Source organism: Oncorhynchus nerka, linkage group LG6, assembly GCF_034236695.1.
Source record: "Oncorhynchus nerka isolate Pitt River linkage group LG6, Oner_Uvic_2.0, whole genome shotgun sequence".
Classification (NCBI taxonomy): Eukaryota; Metazoa; Chordata; class Actinopteri; order Salmoniformes; family Salmonidae; genus Oncorhynchus; species Oncorhynchus nerka.
Genome location: NC_088401.1, coordinates 13,712,653 through 13,728,763, shown reverse-complemented (window position 1 = coordinate 13,728,763; position 16,111 = coordinate 13,712,653). Strand labels below are relative to the sequence as shown.

Sequence of the window (16,111 nt, the reverse complement as noted above, 5' to 3'; positions counted from 1 at the left end):
AGAGACGGGATTGGGATGAAGAATGAAAAAGGAAAATTCATTATCTTTGATACTGCTGGGACTTTAGCTGCGACCAGTTTGGTCCTCTCCTTTTGACAAAATGAACTGAATAAATTTGGCCTATAATGTAGATATTTTTCGTCCTGTTGTTCAGATGAAAATTCGATTGTTTAATATTCATGTATTATTAATTTAAATGATTCTGAATAAAAAAAATAGATGTGGTTTAAAGCAGATAAAAAATGATCAATAATAATTTGTTATTCTATATCCCACAGATTGCTTGTCCCTTTTGATTCTATCGATAATGATACAGGCCTATACCTCTGATTCTTCAATTAGGTCCTATGCTAAACTCAATCATTCATAGGCCTTTATAAACTGGATGGTTCAGCACTGAATGTTGATTGGCTGACAGCCTGACAGCCATGGTATATCAGCCTGTATACCACAAGTCTGACAAAACATTTATTTTTAATGCTCTATTTACATTGGTAACCAGTTTATAATTATCAATAAGGCACAAGGGTGTGTGGTATATGGCAAATATACCATGACCTAAGGGCTGTATCCAGGCACTCTGCATTGCATCATGCATACTAACTGCCCTTAGCCATGGTATATTGGCCATATACCACACCCCCTTGGGCCTTATTGCTTAAACATACCACATGCTCAGCAGGCCTGACTATATTGCCACTGTTGTCCTTTCCAACATGGAAATGGAGTCATCATCTCCTTGGTTTTAGTCATAGCATTAGGAAGTAGAATGGTAATTGAATAAGATCTCTATAATTTCAGTGCGCTGTTGTGCATCACCATATAATTCATTATATTTCTACATGCATCACCGTCAGCGCAGTCAGTGCATCCATACCCCGGATGTGGATGGAACGTAAAACTACAGGTCTCATGGCCATTGGACCCATGTTGGATCTAAAAGGTGGTTTGGGGTTGTATTTGCTTTCCCTGTGACTTTGGTCCTTGTTTGCTCAGCTTCTCCACCCCCTGTCTCTATTTTTCTATGCATATCCACCCCTTTCTACCAGAGAGAACTCCCCATGTGTCACGGAACGGTATGGTCTTAATTAAAGCCATATTGAGAAAAAGCATAAATCCAGCCCTCCTCTCCCGTTGTTTTCACTCTCTTTTTTCACTCTCTCCATCTCGGGACGTGGGGGTTGTGTGGCGTATTGGTTAGGTATCGTAGACTGAGGTACTGGAGAGAAATAGTTACGTTTTAACCAGCGTGTTGGACTTTAAACACGTATTTTCTTCAGGAGGACAGTTTCACAAGGAAGCGCCATGTCTGGGCTTAAGGTAAGGACTAAAGAGGAAAACTTCCGTAAATATTACCTCCATTTATGATGAACCTAAGTTCAGGTAATTTTTTTTGCAGAGGGCTGTTATTTCTCATAAACTGTTCTTAATTTAAAATAAGAAATGCTGACATATAGGAACGATAAGCATATATATCGTTTTTTTTTGTTGCTTTCAATCGCATCAACAAATGTCCGAAATCTCATGATATGCAATGCAAGACTAAACTGTGTTTTGCATAAGTAAACTGTGTTTTATAAATCTTGAGCATACTGCCACCGTCAAGCAGTGCGCTGAAGGGCCGTACCCTTATGGCCAATCAGCGCGCTGCGTTTAGCAGCTGCCCAGATGCTCCCTAGCGGCTTGTGGAACGCAGAGTTCTGAGGTTGTGCCACCATTGTGCAACTCATGTTTCATTCAGCCACTGTCATTTATTGAGAATTTGCGCATCATTATTCCATGAATGTAATCACGTGAGCGCGCGCATAACTGCAAAAAAACGCTTGCGCTTTTGCAGACCCGCGATGACTCGGCACAATTTTTTGGTGCGTGCGCCAAGTTCCAAGCGTAGGCTACTGTGAGAGGAGAAAGAGAGAACGGGGTCGTGCTGCTGTGGGCTACATCAGAAAAGTCACGTAGTGTGCCAAGTATGTGTAACAGTATAACTTTAGACCGTCCCCTCATACCCGGGCGCGAACCAGGGACCATCTGCACACATCAACAACAGTCACCCACGAAGCATCGTTACCCATCGCTCCACAAAAGCCGCGGCCATTGCAGAGCAAGGGGAACTACTACTTCAAGGTCTCAGAGCAAGTGACGTCACCGATTGAAACGCTATTTAGCGCGAACACCGCTAACTAGCTAGCCATTTCACATCCGTTACATATGCAAACAGATGACACAACTAATCTGAGCATAAAAGCTACGTGTTAGGTAAAATATTGGTCCCATGTTTCATGAGCTGAAATACAAGATCCTATATAATTTCCATAAGTACAAAAAGCTTATTTCTCTCATTCTGTGCACAAATTTGTTTGGATCTGTTAGTGAGCATTTCTCATTCGTCAAGAACAATCCATTCACTTGACAGGTGTGGCATATCAATATGCTGATTAAACAGCAGGATCATTACACAGGTGCACTTTGTGCTGGGGACAATTAAAGGCCACTTTATAATGTGCAGTTTTGTCACAACACAATGCCACAGATGTATCAAGTTTTGAGGGAGCGTGCAATTGGCATGCTGACTGCAGGAATGTCCACCAGAGCAGTTGCCAGATAATGTCATGTTAATTTCTCTACCATAAGCCACCTCCAACATCGTTAAAGAGAATTTGTCAGTACGTCCAACCGGCCTCACATCCGCAGACCACGTGTAACCACGCCAGCCCAAGACCTCCCATCCATCTATCTTTTTTACTTGCGGGATCGTCTGAGACCAGCTACCCAGACAGCTGATGAGACTGTGGGTTTGCACAACCGAAGAATTTCTGCCCAAACTGTCAGAAACCATCTCAGGGAAGCTCATCTGCGTGCTCGTCGTCCTCGCCAGGGTCTTGACCTGACTGCAGTTCAGCGTCGTAATCCATTTCAGTGGGGAAATGTTCACCTTCGATGGCCACTGGCACGCTGGAGAAGTGAGCTCTTCATGGATTCATACCGGTTTCAACTGTACCAGGCAGATGGTTGACGGCGTGTATGGCTTCGTGTGGGTGAGCGGTTTGCTTATGTCCATTTTGTGAACAGATTGCCTCATGGTGGCGGTGTGGTTATAATATGGGCAGGCATTAGAGTCTTAGAGTGATAATTGCGTTATTATCGTATTTCGTCGTATTTCGTCGCCCTCCTATCTGCCTAGCAGCTAGCATACGTTCACCGGCTACCGTAGCACTGTAGTAACTATCACACTCAACCGAACGACTTGATTAGTGTAGTATTAGATAGCTACATAGTTGTCTTTGCTGTCTTCGTATCCAAGATAATTGTGTAGTTTAGAGTGTGTAGTCTTAGAGTGATTATCTTAATTCACCGAGGTTAGCTAGCCAGCTATTTTGTCGTCCTTAACGTAGGAGACACTCCTAGCTAGCCAATAGCCAGCCAACGTCTACTGAATAGAACTTTCGCATTCCGGTCGCATTCCGCGTCGCTCCACAGGTAGTATCACTTTTTCACTTCATTTCATTACAGTCCCAACGGTGTGATTTGTTTGATCGTAGCTAGCTATATAGCTAGCTACATAGCCGTCTTTGTTTCAAAGATAATTGTGTAGTCTAGAGCGATTTTCTAGGTTAGCTAGCCAGCTATTGTCGTTCTCCTACGCAACGTAACGTAACCAACACTGCTAGCTAGCCAGCTAGCTCCCGATAAGCAGCATTGTAGAAACTTCACACTCAACGGTACGACTTGATTAGGGTAGTGTCAACAACGCAGCTAGCCTACCCCAGCAGTACTCTATCATTTTAATCATTTTAGTCAATTAGATTCTTGCTACGTAAGTTTAACTTTCTGAACATTCGAGACGTGTAGTCCACTTGTCATTCCAATCTCCTCTGCATTAGCGTAGCCTCTTCTCTAGCCTGTCAACTATGTGTCTGTCTATCCCTGTTCTCTCCTCTCTGCACAGACCATACAAACGCTCCACACCGCATGGCCGCAGCCACCCTAATCTGGTGGTCCCAGCGCATGACCCACGTGGAGTTCCAGGTCTCCGGTAGCCTCTGGAACTGCCGATCTGCGGCCAACAAGGCAGAGTTCATCTCAGCCTATGTCTCCCTCCAGTCCTCGACTTCTTGGCTCTGACGGAAACATGGATCACCACAGACAACACCGCTACTCCTACTGCTCTCTCTTCGTCCGCCCACGTGCTCTCGCACACCCCGAGAGCTTCTGGTCAGCGGGGTGGTGGCACCGGGATCCTCATCTCTCCCAAGTGGTCATTCTCTCTTTCTCCCCTTACCCATCTGTCTATCGCCTCCTTTGAATTCCATGCTGTCACAGTTACCAGCCCTTTCAAGCTTAACATCCTTATCATTTATCGCCCTCCAGGTTCCCTCGGAGAGTTCATCAATGAGCTTGATGCCTTGATAAGCTCCTTTCCTGAGGACGGCTCACCTCTCACAGTTCTGGGCGACTTTAACCTCCCCACGTCTACCTTTGACTCATTCCTCTCTGCCTCCTTCTTTCCACTCCTCTCCTCTTTTGACCTCACCCTCTCACCTTCCCCCTACTCACAAGGCAGGCAATACGCTCGACCTCATCTTTACTAGATGCTGTTCCTCCACTAACCTCATTGCAACTCCCCTCCAAGTCTCCGACCACTACCTTGTATCCTTTTCCCTCTCGCTCTCATCCAACACTTCCCACACTGCCCCTACTCGGATGGTATCGCGCCGTCCCAACCTTCGCTCTCTCTCCCCGCTACTCTCTCCTCTTCCATCCTATCATCTCTTCCCTCTGCTCAAACCTTCTCCAACCTATCTCCTGATTCTGCCTCCTCAACCCTCCTCTCCTCCCTTTCTGCATCCTTTGACTCTCTATGTCCCCTATCCTCCAGGCCGGCTCGGTCCTCCCCTCCCGCTCCGTGGCTCGACGACTCATTGCGAGCTCACAGAACAGGGCTCCGGGCAGCCGAGCGGAAATGGAGGAAAACTCGCCTCCCTGCAGACCTGGCATCCTTTCACTCCCTCCTCTCTACATTTTCCTCCTCTGTCTCTGCTGCTAAAGCCACTTTCTACCACTCTAAATTCCAAGCATCTGCCTCTAACCCTAGGAAGCTCTTTGCCACCTTCTCCTCCCTCTTGAATCCTCCTCCCCCTCCCCCCTCCTCCCTCTCTGCAGATGACTTCGTCAACCATTTTGAAAAGAAGGTCGACGACATCCGATCCTCGTTTGCTAAGTCAAACGACACCGCTGGTTCTGCTCACACTGCCCTACCCTGTGCTCTGACCTCTTTCTCCCTCTCTCTCCAGATGACATCTCGCGTCTTGTGACGGCCGGCCGCCCAACAACCTGCCCGCTTGACCCTATCCCCTCCTCTCTTCTCCAGACCATCTCCGGTGACCTTCTCCCTTACCTCACCTCGCTCATCAACTCATCCCTGACCGCTGGCTACGTCCCTCCCGTCTTCAAGAGAGCGAGAGTTGCACCCCTTCTGAAAAAACCTACACTCGATCCCTCCGATGTCACCAACTACAGACCAGTATCCCTTCTTTCTTTTCTCTCCAAAACTCTTGAACGTGCCGTCCTTGGCCAGCTCTCCCGCTATCTCTCTCAGAATGACCTTCTTGATCCAAATCAGTCAGGTTTCAAGACTAGTCATTCAACTGAGACTGCTCTTCTCTGTATCACGGAGGCGCTCCGCACTGCTAAAGCTAACTCTCTCTCCTCTGCTCTCATCCTTCTAGACCTATCGGCTGCCTTCGATACTGTGAACCATCAGATCCTCCTCTCCACCCTCTCCGAGTTGGGCATCTCCGGCGCGGCCCACGCTTGGATTGCGTCCTACCTGACAGGTCGCTCCTACCAGGTGGCGTGGCGAGAATCCGTCTCCTCACCACGTGCTCTCACCACTGGTGTCCCCCAGGGCTCTGTTCTAGGCCCTCTCCTATTCTCGCTATACACCAAGTCACTTGGCTCTGTCATAACCTCACATGGTCTCTCCTATCATTGCTATGCAGACGACACACAATTAATCTTCTCCTTTCCCCCTTCTGACGACCAGGTGGCGAATCGCATCTCTGCATGTCTGGCAGACATATCAGTGTGGATGACGGATCATCACCTCAAGCTGAACCTCGGCAAGACGGAGCTGCTCTTCCTCCCGGGGAAGGACTGCCCGTTCCATGATCTCGCCATCACGGTTGACAACTCCATTGTGTCCTCGTCCCAGAGCGCTAAGAACCTTGGCGTGATCCTGGACAACACCCTGTCGTTCTCAAATAACATCAAGGCGGTGGCCCGTTCCTGTAGGTTCATGCTCTACAACATCCGCAGAGTACGACCCTGCCTCACACAGGAAGCGGCGCAGGTCCTAATCCAGGCACTTGTCATCTCCCGTCTGGATTACTGCAACTCGCTGTTGGCTGGGCTCCCTGCCTGTGCCATTAAACCCCTACAACTCATCCAGAACGCCGCAGCCCGTCTGGTGTTCAACCTTCCCAAGTTCTCTCACGTCACCCCGCTCCTCCGCTCTCTCCACTGGCTTCCAGTTGAAGCTCGCATCCGCTACAAGACCATGGTGCTTGCCTACGGAGCTGTGAGGGGAACGGCACCTCACTACCTCCAGGCTCTGATCAGGCCCTACACCCAAACAAGGGCACTGCGTTCATCTACCTCTGGCCTGCTCGCCTCCCTACCACTGAGGAAGTACAGTTCCCGCTCAGCCCAGTCAAAACTGTTCGCTGCTCTGGCCCCCCAATGGTGGAACAAACTCCCTCACGACGCCAGGACAGCGGAGTCAATCACCACCTTCCGGAGACACCTGAAACCCCACCTCTTTAAGGAATACCTAGGATAGGATAAAGTAATCCTTCTCCCCCCCCCCCTTAAAAGACCTAGATGCACTATTGTAAAGTGGCTGTTCCACTGGATGTCATAAGGTGAAAGCACCAATTTGTAAGTCGCTCTGGTTAAGAGCGTCTGCTAAATGACTTAAATGTAATGTAAATGTAAAATGCATTAGCTACAGAAAACAAACACAATTGCATTTGATCAATTTGAATGCACAGATACCATGATGAAATACCGTAACGAGGCCCATTGTCGTGCCATTAATTCACCGCCATCACCACCTAATGCACGGCCCCATGACGCTAGGATCTGTACACAATTCCTGGAAGCTGAAAATGTCCCAGTTCTTCCATGGCCTGCATACTCACCAGACATGTCACCCATTGAGCATGTTTGGGATGCTCTGGATCGACCGGTATGACAGCGTGCTCCAGTTCCTGCCAATATCCAGGAACTTCACACAACCATTGAAGAGTGGGACAACATTCAACAGGCTACAATCAACAGCCTGATCAACTCTATGTGAAGGAGATGTGTCGTGCTCCATGAGGCAAATGGTCACACTAGATACTGACTGGTTTTCTGAGCCACTCCCCTACTTTTTTTTAAAGGTATCTGTGAACAACAGATGCATATCTGTATTCCCAGATGTGCGATCCCTAGATTAGGGCCTAATTATTTTATTTTAATTGACTGATTTCCTTATATGAACTGTAACTCAGTAAAATCTTTTAAATTGTTGCATTTATATTTTTGTACAGTGTATAAGGACTCAACAACATAGACATGATGATGTCATAATATAATGTAATACTGAAGGCAGATGTAAAGTATCACTGTCACTCTCAATCTCCTCCAGTACCTGAGTGGGTTTGGGAATGAGTTCTCCTCTGAAGACCCTCGCTGCCCAGGGTCCTTACCTGAGGGACAGGTAAACATTCCACACTACACCTCACCTGTTATACAACACCACCCCTTAAAACACACCTGTATAGCCTACATTGTAGGTTCTGTAGCCCCTGCAAACACCCCTCACACCTCCGTTACCCCCTCTGGGATGTTGAACCCAGCTCTGCTGTGTCTCTCCAGAACAACCCTCAGGTGTGTCCCTATGGCCTCTATGCTGAACAACTCTCTGGCTCCGCCTTCACCTGCCCACGGCCAACCAATAAGAGGAGGTATCCAGTCATTTAATAGTGATTGGCAGGAATGTATCCTCCTTTCAATGGTCCTCAGATGATGTGTACAGCAAAGCAATTTTATGCACTTATTCATAGACATGCACACAGACGAACACACTATCTTTGCTAACTTTCCTCGATTCTACAGCTGGTTGTACCGTATCCTGCCGTCCGTGCGCCACAAGCCCTACACCGCAATGCACTGTGGGAACCTAACAGAGAACTGGGACGAAGTGGAACCTGACCCTAACCAGGTAAAGAGAGAGAGAGAGAGAGAGAAGATAAACAGGGAAATTAAGTCTCAACATTTTAAAATATTTCCTTTTCCTAGCTCCGATGGATGCCGTTCACCATCCCCAAATCCTCAGAGAAGAAAGTGGACTTTGTGACGGTAAAACATAATCCCTCCTTCACTCAGTCCTCTGGTTTTACCTGGTTGAAAATAGCTGTTTCTGCTGAATAGCTTGCAATCTGTCCTGGGTCTGATTGGTTCTCCCATCTGTCAATCATAGGGTCTGCACACCCTATGTGGAGCAGGAGACACCAAGTCCCGCAATGGGATCGGCATCCACATGTTCACCTGCAACACCTCCATGGTTGACAGGTGTGTGGTGTGTGTGGTGATCATCTCTCCCATAATTGAGCTTTACAACTCTGAGCCCCATGTCAACAATTTTATGTGGTCTCTGCTTTTCAGGTGTTTCAACAATTCAGATGGAGATTTCCTCATTGGTCAGTCAAATATGCCGTTTTTTTTAGTAAAGGTACACATGTTAAGTTAATGAGCAATAAGTAAGTACCCCCATTCTCTCTCTCAGTGCCCCAGCAGGGGGAGATTCTGATCACTACAGAGTTTGGGAAGATGATGGTGGAACCCAACGAGATCTGTGTCATCCAGGTGAGATGGCAGCACCAGAGAACTTAAGCCTGTCGATCTTGACAGCTCTCAACAACAAAACCATGCTTCACATGAATCCCGCTCACTGTCAACCTTCACCCTGTGATAATCACTGTCACCTGTAACTGCCAACATGCCCCTATAACTGTCAACCTGTAACTCTCAACCTGTAACTGTAACTGTCAACCTGTAACTGTCAACCTGTAACTGTAACTGTCAACCTGTAACTTTCAATCTTCACCTGTAACTGTCAACCTGTAACTGTCAACCTGTAACTGTAAACTTGCAACTTTCAACCTGCCACTGTCAAACTTCACCTGAACTGTCAACCTGTAACTTTCAATCTTCACCTGTAACTTTCAATCTTCACCTGTAACTGCCAACCCTCACCTGTAACTGCCAACCCTCACCTGTAACTGCCAACCCTCACCTGTAACTGCCAACCCTCACCTGTAACTGCCAACCCTCACCTAACTGTCAACCTACAACTGTCAACCTTCACCTGCAACCCTCACCTGTAACTGCCAACCCTCACCTGTAACTGTCAACCTGTAACTGTCAACCTGCAACTTTCAACCTTCACCTGAACTTTCAACCTGCAACTGTCAACCTTCACCTGAACTTTCAACCTACAACTGTCAACCTTCACCTGCAACCCTCACCTGTAACTGCCAACCCTCACCTGTAACTGTCAACCTGCACCTGTAACTGTCAACCTGAAACTGTCAACCTGTAACTTTCAACCTGCAACTGTCAACCTGTAACTGCCAACCTTCACCTGCAACTGTCAACCTGCACCTGTAACTGTCAACCTGTAACTGTCAACCTGTAACTTTCAACCTGTAACTGTCAACCTTCACCTGTCCCCTCGCATATATCTGTATGTCCCTTGTGTGCTGCAGCAAGGGATGCGTTTCAGTGTGAATGTGTTCGGGGAGACCAGAGGATACGTGCTGGAGGTGTACGGAGCCCACTTTGAGCTTCCCGACCTGGGACCCATAGGTGCGTGTGACACCATTCCTCCTCAACGTGACACCTTGACCCTCCCACCTTTCAACGCTATAACATTTGTGAACCTATCATCTTCCTAGGGGCCAATGGACTGGCCAATCCCAGGGACTTCCTGACTCCGGTAGCGTGGTATGAGGACCGTGAGGTGGCCACAGGCTACACCGTCATCAACAAGTATCAGGGCAAACTGTTCTCCAGCCAACAGGTGTGTACCTGTGTGCGACATGAGTACACGTGTGTCTTTGGGTTCATATATACATGTTCTGTCACAGACATTACAATACACAGCACTATAATTCATGATAGTAGCTTGTAGAATATACATGGGACACCACTAATGTTGGCGATTAGCTATCTAGCCGTCCCAACTCCGAGAATAGCTGCACGTTAACATTGAACTGCCCTCTCCGATTTATTTAATGTAAAATGCCTGACAGTTCTGATCAGCAGGCTCCCGTCTCGGCTCACTTACCAGCCTTAACCAATTATGATTAACGCGCCCTGGAGTTCCCGCCAGATACCTACCTGTCTTTTCAGAAGGGGAGAAAACCTTGCTCGAGTTAAGAATTAATTTCGGCATATTTTACAGTGGAATGATTTCCCACCCCGCTCTGAAAGCATCCTGTCGAGCAGGTAATTGGATCGACTCATTTTGTCTGACAGGAGGGGATTTTAAAGACTGGGAAGGGGAGGACGGAGGGTGTGTCTGCGTGTTTGTGTGTGTTAGGGAGGGAGGTAACCGTGGAAACACCTGTGTAAGAGGGGATACAGTGTATTCAGGAAGTATTCAGACCCTTTCACTTTTTCCACATTTTGTTAACTTAGAGCCTTATTCTAAAATGGATTTCAAAAATGATTTTTATCAATCTACACACAATTATCCCATAATGACAAAGCAAAAACAGGTTTTTAGAAATGTTTGCATATGTATTACAAATAAAAAACAAATCTAATTTACATAAATATTCAGACCCTACTTTATTGAAGCATCTTTGGCAGCGATCACATCCTCAAGTCTTCTTGGGTATGATGCTACAAGCTTTGCACACCTGTATTTGGGGAGTTTCTCCCATTCTTCTCTGTAGATCCTCTCAAGGTCTGTCAGGTTGGATGGGGAGCATCGCTGCACAGCTACTTTCAGGTCTCCAGAGATGTTCGTCCTGGCTCTGGCTGGGCCACTCAAGGACATTCAGAGACTTGTCCCGAAGCCACTCCTAAGTTGTCTTGGCTGTGTGCTTAAGGTCATTTGTCCTGTTGGAAGGTGAACCTTCACCCCAATCTGAGGTCCAGAGTGCTCTGGAGTAGGTTTTCATCAATGATTTCTCTGTACTTTGCTCTGTTGATATTTCCCTCAATCCTGATTCGTCTCCCAGCCCCTGCCGCTGAAAATCATCCCCACAGCATGATGCTTCCTGCAGACGTGATGCTAGGTATTCAGGCCACAGAGTTCAATCTTGGTTTCATCAGATCAGAGAATCTGGTTTCTCATGATCTGCGAGTCCTTTAGGTGCCTTTTGGCAAACTCCAAGCGGGCTGTTTCACAGGTGGACTCCAGTCAAGTTGTAGAAACATCTCAAGGATGATCTGTGTAAACAGGATGCACCCGAGTTCAATTTCGAGTCTAGGAAAAGGGTCTGAATTCTTATGTAAATGAGGTGTTTATTTTATTTTTAATACATTTGCAAATATTTCTAAAAAACAGTTTTTGCTTTGTCATTATGGGGTATTATGTGTAGATTGATGAGGAAAAACATACATTTTTATCAATTTTAGAACAAGGCTGTAACAATAACAAAATGTGTAAAAAGTGATGAGATCTGAATACTTTCCGAATGCCATGCATGGGATATACACCGGTCCCCTCTTTCTTTCATTAACCTCTCTCCATCCACCTCTCTACCTCTCTCCATCCACCTCTCTACCTCTCTCCATCCACCTCTCTACCTCTCTCCATCCACCTCTCTACCTCTCTGGGTCATCTCTGGGTTCGGACTGGGTGTTGGGGCTTGCACTTTCTCTCTCCCCCACCTAACGTGTGTGTGTGTGTGTGTGTGTGTGGGTGGAAGTGGGGGGGCAGGTTCCGTCTCTGTCTCGTCCTGCTGTTTGGTCCCCCTGCAGAGAGATCAAATTGCCCAAATTAACTTATTATTTGCTTGACTGGGCCAATATGTTTGTGTTGTGTGTTTTTTTTTCTCTCACTCCGTTTTTAATCGAGTCTTGCAGAGTTATCACAGGAACTGTAATGCCCAAGAGATTACCTGCCTTGGGGTACTCCGACCCCCTGGGTGCATGGTGACTGTGTGTGTTTGTACTGCATACGAGTGTGTTAGTATTTCATTTATGGTGTATGTCTGTGGGAGAGTGCGTGTGTGCTTGCTCACGTTTGAGAGGGTACATGGGTCAGTCCTGAAGACGGCTTGAGCTGTAATGAATAATATTGATTTTAGAACTACCATTGAATGTCTCTTTCACAGTGACATTATCAGAACTGCTATATAAAATTGCTGTGGTTTTAACAATCAAGATGAAGAAATATCTCTACACCGTCTTCGTGTCTCTCTCTCAACCCCATCTCTCTCTGAGCCGAGGGCCCTGAAAGTTTGGGAAAGTTTGATTGTGAAACCAATTACTGCATAATTACCTGGAGCTGAAGATCACAGCGAATGGGGAGAATGAAAAGAATAGTAGAGAAGGAGAGGAGGCCCACCGTTCCAAATCAGCCCTTATCCTCAGGTTCTTTTTTCCCTTATGCTGGTCTACTTCTGTTTTTCAAATCTGAATATCAAAGTCCCTCTTTCTAGAAATGAAAATTGGCTTGAGGTATGGCTACAACTCCAGTTCCAAGGTGCGGTAGGGATGCTGACGCCTGCCTCACCCCTACTGTACATTTGAACATTATTCTATTCCTTCTTGTGTGATTGCAGAGTTTCTCTCCCTTCAATGTGGTAGCGTGGCATGGAAACTACACTCCATACAAATACAACCTGGACAACTTCATGGTCATCAACTGTGTGGCCTTCGATCATGCGGTGAGAACCTCACACACACACACATAAGCATGCATAGACACACGCCCCTAACCCTTCCTCTCCTCCATCTGTGCACCAGGATCCTTCCATCTTCACAGTGTTGACGGCCAAGTCCTCTCGTCCAGGAGTCGCCATGGCTGACTTTGTCATCTTCCCCCCGCGCTGGGGAGTGGCCGACCACACCTTCAGACCCCCGTACTACCACAGTACGACCACACACACACTTTAAGAACAACTATCTCAAGCACTCGCTCGTCTTCAGTTCTGATGTTACTGAGAACTTTGTCCTTTTCTGGCATAGCCATCTTGGGACTACCCCAACCTGTCTCTGGTCTCTCTGTATTGCATTTTGTAGTAGTGTGTGTCTGTGTTAGAGCTCCCCCTGTCTGTGTTCCAGGGAACTGTATGAGTGAGTTCATGGGGCTGATCAAGGGCCACTATGAGGCCAAGGAGGAGGGCTTCCAGCCAGGAGGGGGCACTCTCCACAGCACGATGACCCCTCATGGCCCTGACAGAGACTGCTTCGAGAAGAGCAGCACCGCTCTCCTCAAACCAGAGAGGGTGGCCGATGGGACCATGGTAACACACGTGATGAAATTATAAAACTGTAAATATCAGTGAGCCGTCAAGTAACATCCCTCTCTCTCTCTCAGGCCTTCATGTTTGAGTCGTCGTTCAGCATGGCGGTTACTAAGTGGGGTCTGGAGACGTGTCAGAGGCTGGACAAGAGTTACTACCAGTGCTGGGAGCCGCTACGCAAACACTTCGACCCCAACTGGAGACCAAGCAAACAGTAGAGTAGAGAAGCAGAACAGTCATTGCTTCCCCTAGATCACTTAAGGCACAGCGCAAAGGCCCATAAAGTCAACATCCTGGACCGCTTTAGCTTCATACCACTATACCGTGGCTCAGTTCATTCTATCACTCACAGCCTAATAGTGTTTGGGTAATTGGTGTATGCTTGTTTGACTGACCAGTTCATTGATAAAAAGTTACTGGACAAAAGTGAATGAATAAAAATTCCCTAGAAGATGTATTATCATGTTTTCACCACTCTGCTGCTCATGTCATTCACAGCCCATGTATGTTTAATGACAGGCAGTGATTTGCTTTTTCAACAAAAGGACATTTTATTCAATTAACAGATACACACTGACATTAAATCTACAATACTTTACAATGGAGGTCTGCAATGAGCAAACTCAGTAGGCGAGCTTGAACTTGCGGTCGTAGGTCCCAGCTTTGATCTGCTCCTCCTTCTTGTCCTGCAGACGGGGGGTTAAATGAGGTTACGATGGCAACAGAGAGAAAGCATTGTCACCTAAGCCATGGTTTCCCAAACTAATTTCTGCCCCTAGCACTACACAGCTGTTTTAAATAATCAAAGCTTGATAATAAGTTATTTGACTTCGCTATGAAGTGCTTAGCTAAAACTAAAAAGACTGCATTTGGGAAGCCCTGCTCTAAGCAACCTCTTGGTGGCGTGTTTATAATATGAACTAATGTCTCATGAATAAATACAGGGTTGTTTTTCTTCCTCGCAGTGGAGAAATAGCAGAGAAATTACAGCACAGTGTGAGCCTCAGTACCCAGGTCTGTGACAGCTCTCTGATTCAGAGAGAGGCTCTTAATAACAATGGTGGTGCCATTGTAACAGATGTGAAACGGCTAGCTTAGTTAGCGGTGCGCGCTAAATAGCGTTTCAATCGGTGACGTCACTTGCTCTGAGACCTTGAAGTAGTAGTTCCCCTTGCTCTGCAAGAGCCGCGGCTTTTGTGGAGCGATGGGTAACGATGCTTCATGGGTGACTGTTGTTGATGTGTGCAGAGGGTCCCTGGTTTGCGCCCGGGTATGGGTGAGGGGATGGTCTAAAGTTATACTGTTACACCATGTAGACTGTCACAAAGAATGGTGAGTAGAAGATTAACTTAGAACACATGCTAGGCTTCTCCCGGACTTAAATATTTGGCAGAAATCTGGAAACTATTATGGAGTCAGAAAGCTTCAAAGTGTATTTGCTTCCAATAATGCAAAAATGATTTCACCATGTCGATGAGCTAAGATGAATTTACTAGCTCTGTCTGAGGGCTCATACTCCAATCACTTCAGCATTAGACAGCAAATGTGTCTGTTCAATGGATGACCTTAGTGGGCACAGTCTGGTGGCCCTGTACAAGTTTGCCTTCATGATATAGGTAGGAACACTTTCCTAATATTGAGTTGCTTACGTTTAAGTCATGTTTAAAAAAAACCTGAGTGGTAGATCTCGTTTTGTATTTTGACTCAAAGTGATCTTGACTCAGAAAAGGTTGTTGACCACTGGTATAAAGGCTAGGGTGTATTTGAAACAGACCCCTAATGTCAGGGAACACGTAGGATAAGGGTTGGTGTCATCTCATCCATACCCTGTCTGTCTTCAGAACGTAGTACAGGACGAAGAGGGGAACCACTCCAAAGAGCCCACCTAGCAGCGACGTCTTCTTGGTGGCTCTGAAGTGGTTGTAGGGGTTGGTGCGTGCATACACCCAGCGTGTCAAGGCAGGGTCTTCCTGTAAGCACAAAAAACAGCATGTCAATAATGATGGCCATTCTTTGAGAGTGGGTGCCAGTCTTATTGCAGTCAACTACTATCGTGGTAAAAACGGTTGAATTCAGAAACAGTCATGTTCCCCCAGAATACAATTAACTGAATACAACAATGCATCACAAATTAGTTTAAATAGCAAACTTATTCCGAAATAGTAACATCAAGGTCACATCAACAAAAGTAACATTAGTTAGCAAACACCATCATTACCCCTGGGTGAACTGTGGGCCTGACATTCGCAAGCTAGCTAGCGTTAGCATGTTAGCTCACTCTACTTACAATAAGCTCTTTTCTGTGCGGGTTGTTTAGCTGCATCTGATATTGTCTCTTCAGCTGGGCCCTTAAACCAGCCCTCTCCTCCTCGGCACGTCTCTGGTCCAGCGAAAGGTTGAAATATTCAGCTGGGTCCAACGTTTTTGGCCGAGTGGCCAAGGGCGCTTCGCGGTAGTCCGCCATGTTTGTGAGTAGAGACCAATGACCGTAGAGACAGACAACGAGATTAGATTACCACAAAGTATCGCGTTCTCTTCCAGCAGCAGAGTTTTCCTCCGTCAGTGGAGCCTTGTCTGGCAGC

The 16,111-nt window shown here is 46.7% G+C and overlaps 2 protein-coding genes across 3 annotated transcripts; one reads left to right on the top strand and one right to left on the bottom strand.

The window, feature by feature from the left end:
* Positions 1–1,018: 1,018 nt before the first annotated feature.
* Positions 1,019–13,982, top strand: LOC115123536 (homogentisate 1,2-dioxygenase). Its single transcript, XM_029652881.2, has 14 exons — positions 1,019–1,320; positions 7,691–7,762; positions 7,921–8,009; positions 8,161–8,266; positions 8,344–8,403; positions 8,525–8,616; positions 8,710–8,744; positions 8,831–8,910; positions 9,813–9,912; positions 10,002–10,126; positions 12,846–12,950; positions 13,030–13,156; positions 13,348–13,529; positions 13,604–13,982. The coding sequence occupies exons 1-14, from the start codon at positions 1,306–1,308 to the stop codon at positions 13,745–13,747; spliced, it is 1,332 nt and encodes a 443-aa protein (XP_029508741.1). The 5' UTR covers positions 1,019–1,305; the 3' UTR covers positions 13,748–13,982.
* Positions 13,983–14,055: 73 nt separating this feature from the next.
* On the bottom strand, positions 14,056–16,111 carry LOC115123537 (NADH dehydrogenase [ubiquinone] 1 beta subcomplex subunit 4-like). Of its 2 annotated transcripts, none has more exons than XM_065019276.1 (3): positions 15,817–16,111; positions 15,415–15,499; positions 14,056–14,215 (listed from the first exon to the last, which is right to left on the bottom strand). In XM_065019276.1, exons 1-3 carry the CDS (start codon positions 15,991–15,993, stop codon positions 14,115–14,117), a joined length of 363 nt encoding a protein of 120 aa, XP_064875348.1. In that variant the 5' UTR covers positions 15,994–16,111; the 3' UTR covers positions 14,056–14,114. The 2 variants fall into 2 exon arrangements, with proteins under 2 accessions (XP_064875348.1, XP_029508743.1); XM_029652883.2 differs by having other exon boundaries at positions 15,356–15,499; positions 15,817–16,026.

What these genes read in the sequence shown, in the direction of transcription:
- LOC115123536 (XM_029652881.2), top strand. An exon ending in AGAAAGTGGACTTTGTGACG is followed by an intron (nt 8,404 to 8,524) that starts GTAAAACATAAT and finishes TGTCAATCATAG; the next exon opens with GGTCTGCACACCCTATGTGG. An exon ending in GGGTGGCCGATGGGACCATG is followed by an intron (nt 13,530 to 13,603) that starts GTAACACACGTG and finishes TCTCTCTCTCAG; the next exon opens with GCCTTCATGTTTGAGTCGTC.
- LOC115123537 (XM_029652883.2), bottom strand. Translation starts at nt 15,993, where the DNA reads ATGGCGGACTACCGCGAAGCGCCCTTGGCCACTCGGCCAAAAACGTTG. An exon ending in CGCACAGAAAAGAGCTTATT is followed by an intron (nt 15,500 to 15,816) that starts GTAAGTAGAGTG and finishes TTGTGCTTACAG; the next exon opens with GAAGACCCTGCCTTGACACG. An exon ending in ACGTTCTGAAGACAGACAGG is followed by an intron (nt 14,216 to 15,355) that starts GTATGGATGAGA and finishes CCCCGTCTGCAG; the next exon opens with GACAAGAAGGAGGAGCAGAT.